The sequence below is a fragment of the Micrasema longulum genome, unplaced genomic scaffold, assembly GCF_059751315.1.
Source record: "Micrasema longulum isolate JH-2025_06_02 unplaced genomic scaffold, ASM5975131v1 h1tg000558l, whole genome shotgun sequence".
NCBI lineage: Eukaryota > Metazoa > Arthropoda > Insecta > Trichoptera > Brachycentridae > Micrasema > Micrasema longulum.
This window is the reverse complement of record NW_028277754.1, coordinates 290791-300807: the sequence shown is the minus strand read 5'-3', so window position 1 is coordinate 300807 and position 10017 is coordinate 290791. Positions and strand designations below refer to the sequence as shown.

The window sequence follows — 10017 nt, the reverse complement described above, 5'->3', positions numbered from 1 at the left end:
CCTGAGTACATAAAAAATTTTGTGTCACAAAAAACTATATAAATGTCGTAAAGATACGCATTGTACAACAAAGGACCCAAATGCGATCCCTGGGCGACTCCCGATACAATTTCTATAAATTTAAAAACTAATCATTATAGTTCTATGACTTACCTTTATCTATCTCGCAGATTCTCCCACTAGAATAAAAAGCTAACTTTTTTGCACAACAGGCCAATCACGGTGGTGAATTATAAGCGAAGACTTACATTTTAATATTATTGTGATCTTACCATGAATCCAACCTGAATAAAGTTGTCGCCAGATAAGAATGCCTACGCTCACATAGTGACCACAGTGTAAAAGAAGTGTTAGCACAGGCATTCTTATCTGGCGACGACTATACGTATTATTATTTTTTGCACAACAGGGGGTAAGGCCCAATTACAGTGGTGAATTACAACGCAGAACACCTAAGCTTGAGAAAAATCACATTAATTTTTTGTGTTTTCACCAGGAATCGAACCCGGAACCTTCCGTGCTTAAGTGAAGTGTCATAACTATTACACCACGGATGCCGCCATACCTATCTATGGCCTATTGTTTTGCTGCAAACTGTAGCGGATATCAGACTTACTTGAGACGTACAACAGTCACTCTTATTGATTATCGCTTTTGTAATCTTTCTAACCATAAATTATGTTAAGGAATGCTCTTTTTGTTTAGTTTCTGTTACACGGAGGATATTTCATACTCTAGAATTTATATGTAATTTTTTTTTAATAAACCAGTCACGTTATTTGTAAAATATAAATGGGGGCTAGATTTCTAACCATCCGTGCGCTCTGTAGCTGCAAGACGTGTCGGGATGATTATTGTACAGCGCCCTTGAGGTGATTTTTATGAAACTGACGCTATAGAAGTTATCCAGAATAAAAATAAATAAATAACTTTGTGATTGATAATCTTAAAATTATGTTTGTCCATACTGGTGGCTCTATAAGTGATAGAGCGTTATTACTCTGAGAGCGAGCTCATTGAAAATAATATTATAAATATAAGCTCTCGCAGCTACCCCGTAATACTTTGTACAAAGGTCCTTCAAATAAAAGTAATTAAACTATATGAATATTATGAAATTTTGAATTCTCTTACCTATCCTGTTTTTGTATAAATACATTTAATTTTACAGTACCAGTCTCAAAAATGTTACTCTAAATAATACTGCTTTTAATTCTTATTAAATGACTTATTTTACAGTACTTACAATATCCTCAAGTGCGCTATCAGCATTATTTGTTTTCTAACAAAGCTAGGCTGTCAATCTGCCACTGTAATAATCCATAAATATACTACATAGATAGAAGACTTACATTTGCCTTTATGGCTACCGGAACAGTTTAAAGGTCTTTACTAATCTTTTATTTCAATAAGTCATAGAATTACGAATGGTTACTGACAGCCAAATCAATATGCATAGCTAAGTCAACCTAACTTTTATAAGAATATTGGAATATCTTCATTAAATTTTGTCAAGAGCAGATATAGTAATAATGAATATGTGTACAAACATTGTAATTTGTTTGCAGAAATTTTGCAACGACTATCGATTCACAAGACAACATATTCAAAATTTGGACTGTATCTGTATTAATGTATTAAATACTTACCGTTTTACAATCCTAGATTTGATAAAGGTGCGAAAATAAAAAAACAACACAATTAATATAGATATTTATATATTTGAAAACTCCAATAATGTACAAAAAATACTATTGTAATAAAATTATTTTTATCATGTACTTATAATGCCTGTCAATGAAATATATACTATTTTATAATTTAGTTTGTGGGTCGGTTGGTTGGGCTTGTCTCTATTAGGAACAGTTAGTCAACTAGAGAGGGGGTGACACCCTCCTACGCTGAGATCAATGGGGTGCCCCCCCTCGCTCCACTACCACCACTACCCCTCCTGGCTGAGCCCCCAACAAGGGTGATGAAATCTTTACCAAAATACTTGTACTAAATTCTAGCGTACAAACTTGTGTTTTGTATACTTTTTATTACCAAAAATAAAAGCTATTTTGTTTGTTTTAATATCAGGGCGGTCGCATAGAAAGGCAATCGAGTTGTAAAAATATAAAATTGGCGCGAGGATGGCTTCGCCGTACGCATCGCGTCTATATCATACATATATATATATATATATTATATATATTTTATAAAAAGGAATAATGTTAACATTTCAAACAACCTATTACGAATAATATTATTAAATCAACCATCTCGTTATATCGTTAACAACTTTGGTTGTGTATTCTACACGTAAACAAACATATGTTAATAATATGTACAAATATCGTACTTATATTGAAAACAAGGTATTCCGACCGAATCATCCTACATACAGATCACAAGGGGGCTAAATAAATATATAGTCAGCTCGTTACACAACAGCGCAGCCCATAAGAGCTGATGGGACAGGACCTCTCTGCGGAACCGACCATTCTGAGGTATATAAAGTTACTCTCTCTCTCTCGCTCTCACTCTCCGCTAAATAGTACCTATTATATACAAAACATATAATAACTAGGAGTAAACCGTAACTAGCGGAATCACATTTTCAAACTCGGTTTCAGGTTTCTAAAATACAGTGGATATCATTACGGAACCCAAACCTGAGGATACGATTCCACGATTCCACCCGGTCGCAGTAGAGTATCTGGCCCTTATCAACAATTAAATAAATAGCTATTTCAAAACATAAAAAACATCCCGTCGGTCACGAAGCGTAATTTATAATCGGCGACTTTATAATGAAAAGAATAAACAAATGAATTATAAAGAGTTAACTTCAAATAGAAATGCAACATCTCGCGGAACGATCGCTCCAACTCAACTCGACGATGTGACTCTGGAAACGGGAATAGTCCTTACTGTTTCCCAATGTTTAACAATAGTGATGGTCTGTCCAGCAGGTTATAGGTTTTACAATTTACTCTTATTGTAGTGGAAATATATCAGGCGAAGCTTATTTCCTGTATAATGGTAAAGTGATCAGCTCTCTGTATAGTCACGCTACTTCTCTCCACACTCTGATAAACTTTTCAAAACATAAGCAAAATACATACACACACATATACACATTTCACATACATATATATGCATATACATACATATACATTACACTGCTTATAATTTTTTCTTACAGCTCAATGGTAAACATGATCATGTCGTTCCACATTTTTAATGTCTAATCTGCGAACCGACTTTATACATTGACAGAATAATTAATTTTTACACTTTTCCATAAATATCTTTATAATTCGTATACATTCTGAAAATAAACAAAATCTGCGCGCGAAACCGTGGGGTTTCCATTCCGGAAGTCGATGTACTCGGGCGGTATTTAGAATGAACAGAATGACAAAGGGGGTTGTGGGACGAGGTGAAGTGCGCAAGCGCTCTGGATCGACGGTTTCTCTAAGTGTAACTTATTTACGTGTAAAAACACCTAGTAAGTGAGTTACAGCCATTAAGGTACTGCGTAGACCAATATTATTATAGATACGCCTAACAACTACGTCCGTGCTGCATCTACGGATAAATGCATCGCCTTCTAACCCCGCAGGTGTCCTAGCGTCGCACTCACTGCCAATCCGTTCCATTAATTATATATTACATTACATAGCACATAATAAAATTCTTTCTCTTAAATATTATACATAATAAAAGCCGTCCACTTAGGAATTGTTTAAATTAGAAAAGTGTTTGCACTCATTTCTCTACACTCTATGTACAGCTAGTTTGTCGGCAGCCACATTGCGCAATATGTATATATGTACAGGAACACGGCTATCCCGGAATATCACAACGAGGACTTCACTCCGACAGCAATTTCTGGAGCAGCGAGGACTTGTGATCACCTACCCTGACTTCCTCCATAGTAGTCTGAAATGCATAATTTCATTCTTATAAATAAGTCATATTCAGACCGTGTCGGATTACATCAGGATATAAATAGCAGCTGCGTAATATAATTATAACGACCTATATTTTCCAAATGATGAAAACAAAATTATATTTAGTCAAAACTGAACTGAGTAAAAAGTTCATAAAACATATTGACAGTAAAAAAGCCAAGTGATTGATGCGCCCACTATAGCCAAAATTGAGTTGTGTATCGTCATTTAGATAATAACACCATTTAAGACATTTTTGTTCATTTTGCAGGTTGACAAAAAAACTGTTTATTTTATTGAAAGCCCAACGTATGCCTTTAAATGTAACAAAATGAAATATTTATACATAATATGTGTATATATATATATATATATATATATATACTCGTATATACAGGTAACCCGTTGATTGCGAAGGATGCGTTCTAGACATGGCCGCAATAAGTGAAATTTCGCGATCAACGGGGGATTTTTCAAGGAATTCTTTCGGATATTTTTCAGCCGATTTTAATTTTATTTTAAATCAATGCAAGTTTGATCGTTATTTAAACCGATCAAACCAACCATTGCTTGCTTTATAAACAAGTTCTCCTCACTTTTTTTCAATTGATTGCACTGTATACTCAGGCAATTTAAAATCCTCACTTACAAGTGCAATTTTACCACCATATACTATCATTTTGATTATTTTTTGTTTCTTTTCGTCACAATTGATCTTCACAGGTCGCAGTGCCGTCAGGAACTTGAATAGCACTGACCACTGATCTCTGAGAATAAGAAGAATACGAACATCACTACGTTGCGAAAAATATCGCATTATAACGAATACGCACTCGCCGGGGTCGCGATCAACGGGGGGGTTACCTGTAATGCAATTATTAGAGCACACATAATAATATATTTATGTGTGTCCTACTTCAAGATTCAAAATTCTTCAATCGGATAAAATAAGCAGTTTTTTGTTATCCTGTAAAATGAATGTCGGCCTCGTAGCATACGGGCCAGCGTGTTTGCCTACCATGCAAGAGGTCTCGGGTTCGATTCCCGACATGAAATATTAATTTAAAAGAGTGTTTTTACACTAGAATATTTCATTGCCACCTAAAGCGTGATCTGAAGACTGATCATCTTACCTTCATTTAACTAAAATTATCAAGATACGCTGCGATTGGTGTACCAATGGAGAGCCCTATTCACCATTAGGTGTGGTAAGGGAATGGCGGTGGTCAAATGAACAAAAATTCCTACGCTGTGTTGTTAGCTAAGCGATGATATACATACAACATTTCCCCAGAACTTTAAACTATATCGTCAACCGCATGAGCCTACACCCCCAGATATCGAATGTAAATTTTGGCGATTACATCGAAAACCCTCTTGTATGACATTCATAAAATTAACAGATTTATTTATTTAATTAAATGAATTTTTAAAACTTTTCATTTAGGATTACATTTAAATCTGTTTTTTGTGTGGCTGTATAACAGTTTTGCTCATTTTTCCTTTTAAAAAATCTTTAATTTACTCTTGTGCCAAATTCAGCATCACGTAAGTCATTTAGCCTAGTTATCGTCAATATGAAAATACACAAATCATTGATTTGTCATTGTTTATACTTTATTTGTTTGATTGCAAAATAACACATACTTTTCATTAATTCAACGCGAAACTAAGCAAAAGTAAATACATATTTTATTGGCACTATAGACAGACAAATAATTACAAAAAAGGTCACAACAACCTCCATTTTAAATATAACTCATGCACAATGCATTTTTAAAATAAAAAATAAAAAGACAGTATTGTTCTTATTTCTTAAGAAAAATGTTTTTTTAATCCAAATACTTTTTATTTATTTTATAATTGTAAATATAATAATTAATAATATAATAATAAATTAATATAATTTCAAAATGTAAAATGTTAGTCAGAAACATGCAAGCCCATTATAAACTAAAAATGAAGAAAGAATCCCAATGATTTTCAAATGTTAATAAAATATATATGTTACATAATATGCATTCATATTTGATTTGTGTTAACACTACAATAAGTATAAAAAAAAACATACCTAATTCTAAATACCTACTAAGATATCAATATGTTTCTTTATTGGGTGATACCATGTGTGTTGGATTTGTTCCGACGTTTCGGATACCCTTGCAGGAGCCATTCAGGGTAAACTGAGTCTTCTGCAATGGTAGCCGAAACATCGGAACAAATCCAACACACACGGTATCACCCAAAAAAGAAACATATTGATAACAGTGACCGTGAAAACCTTCGCACCTATTGACCTGCAAGTTGTTCAAAAGAAACAATGTTATTGCTTTTGAGCTCATCGTCATTCCCTTTCAGCACCTAATGGTGCATAGGGCACTGCATTGTTACACCAATCGCGGCGTATCTTGATCATTTTTGTTTCTTGAAGGAAAGATGATCAGTCCAGGGACTATGAAATATTCTAGTGCAAAAACACCCTTTTAAATAAATATTTCATATCAACCATGCCGGGAATTGAACCTGATACCTCTTGCATGGTAGGCGTTTAAACGCGCTGACCATTACACTACAAGGGCAACTTTGAGCTCAAAGGGTCTTTTTAAAAAATGAAAAAAGTATTGCCCTATCATATTAGACTGATATTGATTAGATTATGTTTAATTTTAACATATTTGTCTATTTAATTTCAACATTTTATAATCGTAAAACCTTTAAATTTTCAACAATACCTATATAATATGTATTAATTATCTTTAATTAGGTGAATTTAATTTTATGATTTAATTTTTTCTTACAGAAATATGATATTAGGTTCTTAATGGTAATCAGTTGGAGCAAGGTTTGCCAGGAGTTTTCAGCTTCAACTCTCGAAACTTAGACACCATCTACCGTGAAGTTAGTGGCATGGCATTGTTGTTAAGCATCAGTTGCGATGAGTGATTGACCAGGCTCGTTTCTTTTTCTGTGAGCTTCTCCATCATTGTCCGCAATTCTTGACAAAATATGCCTACAGTTACAATTGAGCTAGATCTTATGAAACTGTAGCCGATAACGCCAACATAGGACCTCGATACCGTTACCATAAGCTTCTTTTGAGTGATCTCTCGTTTTGAACGCTTACGGTTGTCATACAAGGCCCATTTCTCATCGCAATTATCAATCTGTCTCAGAATTAATTTGTTATTGTATCAGCTCATCGAAGCAAGTTTGCAACTGGCATTCATTCGGCTATTACCCACTTTTCAAGCGTCTTTACTTTGCCGACTTTAGGTAAATGACTTAATAATGCTTTGTCACTTATGTTAAAAACTAATGCTAGCTTAGTCGTAGTTTGAGATAGGTCAGCTTGCACTATCCCTTTCAATTCCTTATTTTCAATCTTAGTCTCCTGATTTCCACAGAGTTTTATTGAGACCGAAATTTTCGGAACAGAAGCAATTGCTAGTGGCAATAAGTTCGCCATTTAACCATGTATACCTTTGTTTTATTTTTTGTAATTATCACATTATATTCTTATATTATAGTTAGTAAAGATTTTTAAAATTATTATTATTAAATCAAATCAAAAAAATATGGTGCGTTTGCTAGCCGTATTTAGCCTGAACATTGATACTGTGTGCCGTCTGTGCCACGTCAGTACCGTAACGTAACTTATATTAAAAAATAACACAAATTTTCGACATATCCATAAATTCCTGAACAATATGTTTGTAAAAATGATATTTTTTCCAAGAACAGCGATGCCAGAAGGGAAATTGGATTAGAGTTCAAAATAAATTAATACAGTTATTATTTTTTTTAATTCCATAGGTCCCGTTGTTGAATGTGAAAGGTGGGTTGTTCGTGTACATTTTAAAGAATTTCTGATGCAGAATGAATTTTTTTTTATGATAAAGCATAAGAAACCATTTAAGAATCAAATGAAAATTTTAACTGAACTTCCTAATTCAATCTTGAGTCAGAAAATTTATTTTCAAAAGCGGTGAGACTAGTCAAAGATCTTGTACAAGAAAAAGATAATTCAGCCAGTTTTAGATACAATATCATCTTTGTAAGTTCAATACTGTCGAAGAACCATTTGTTGAAATGTTCAGAAGGGACAAAAAACCTTGCAATTTCGTAAAAAAAGAAGATAAAAAATTCATTTGTGTTTGTGATTTATATTAGAAAATCTGTTTATATCGTATGCATCTATATGAAGTTAATTGTGGCAATTAAACTGGCAGCAAGGCATGGCATATTTGCTGTTTTGCCTTTATGCAAATCTAGTACGTCACATACGCTGTATTGGATATAGGTATATATGCGGTATTGCTTGCTTCTTTAGAGGGGATATTTAATTTGTGGTATTAAATTTAATCGAATGCAAGAATGGATTTCGAAATTTAAATACACCAATCAACGCAGCCTTTTCTATTGAACTGAAAACGCCAAAAAACTTACATATTTTGATTTTTTGGCTCATACGCGGTATCGAACTTACATAGACCATACGATGTGTTAGTTTGCATTAAAACAAAATTACAAAAGGTGTTAAATGAAATTATCCATGCAAAACTACGAATTTGTAAAAATAAAATCCACACAAAATTTACACTGCAGATTTAATATTTGAGAAAAAACAAAACTCGCAATAATTACGAAGCAATTTAGATTCGAAAAAGGAAATTTAAAAATATGTTTCTAAGGTAACGCCACAAGTGTGGAGAAAGTAAAAAGAAGCACACAAAACTATCAGCGTTATACTATGTAATACTCGAGTCGTGGCGATACAAAGCACACAAGTTCTGATGCAAATCAAAGCGTAATAGAAGCGAAGGTTTGAGAGAAAGGGCACACGAGAAGAGAGTCTGTGTGCAGACTCACCGGAGTGGTGCTGCGGTGTGCGTCCCAGAGCTTCTGGTTCGGGGGCCCTCCGCCTCCGCCCCCCGCGCCACCTGCGGGGCACACACCCTCACGTCACCTCACAGAACCCCCCGCTACCTCGCAGAGCGCACACTGGCTGGCAACTAATTACTTTATATATACAGAGAACAGTGACCTTGACCCTGATTGCTTTGCTAAACCCGATTTCGACCAATTTTAGCGGTGTATTGCCAATTTGATTGTTTGTGTCCAAAAATTGGATTGACACAAGCATCTTGAACTATGTGATGGTGGTCGGGAAGGTGATCCGAATATGAAAAATAAAATATTTCCGGTTTCACAAATCAGTGGACAATACTTTCTCTTTGTAATTTGTAGTCTATATAAAGGGATCAACATATTACAACAGAGATGGAAAACATTTTAGAGAAGAAAACGTTAAGTCTAAGCATTCATAGGGTTTATGACCTGTCATTGACTGGTTTAAGTGGCCAATTTACACAATGTGTAACATTCATAATTTTTTCTATGTGTGTAAACCAGCCAATGACAAGGTAAAAGCACTGTAAATGCCTAGACTTCCATATTTCCTTCTCTAAAATGTTCTCCATCGTTGTAATACGATATCTCCCTAGGGGGTGAAATCCAGAAAAACTCAAAATATTGTTAAATAAAGGGGTGCTTGGGGAGAATGTGGTGCATTTGGAACGGTTGTTTACCAGCCAGTGTGGAATGGGGTTGACCAAAGCGTAAGAAGACAAAGCCTCGCTTGCAACTTAATTCATTGCGTTCAATTAATGACATACCTACGGGTTGCAATTGAAGAGTGATTTTTCAATGTGACCTAAGTCAAAGAAAAACAATTGTTCGTGTTTTGTCCGTTTTTATCAGATCAAGTGGTTTTTTTATATGACATGTCAAAGTGATTTTAGATTTTTGAAGGAATTTTGAGGAAATATGTAAAATTTTAAACCTTTATAGCGGATTGAGAGACGATTATATTACATATTATACAAATTTTCTTACTAATTATGCAGCTTTCAATAAAGAAATATCACATACTACGAATACTGATAAAAGTATATGAAATGGATTTAGAAAAATTAATAGTAATTAAAATCAATATGGATATTGTGGAGAAATGTTTTCATACATAACTTAAAAAAAAAAAAAAAAATAATTTGTCCACAGAAAAACGCGACATGTT

At 34.1% G+C, this 10017-nt stretch overlaps 1 protein-coding gene across 7 annotated transcripts in view; it reads right to left on the bottom strand.

The window, feature by feature from the left end:
- Positions 1–1701: 1701 nt before the first annotated feature.
- The window catches only part of tai (basic helix-loop-helix family member taiman), a 226799-nt gene continuing 218483 nt past the window's right edge, over positions 1702–10017 (bottom strand). For 6 of the 7 annotated variants that reach the window (XM_088228040.1, XM_088228034.1, XM_088228038.1 and 3 more), the window contains 2 exons: positions 8811–8881; positions 1702–3930 (listed from right to left, as the gene is read on the bottom strand). In XM_088228040.1, the coding sequence (XP_088084166.1) occupies positions 3862–3930; positions 8811–8881 (140 nt within the window). In that variant the 3' untranslated portion in view covers positions 1702–3861. The remainder of the gene's footprint in view (positions 3931–8810; positions 8882–10017) is intronic. The other variant, XM_088228037.1, reaches the window with a different exon arrangement.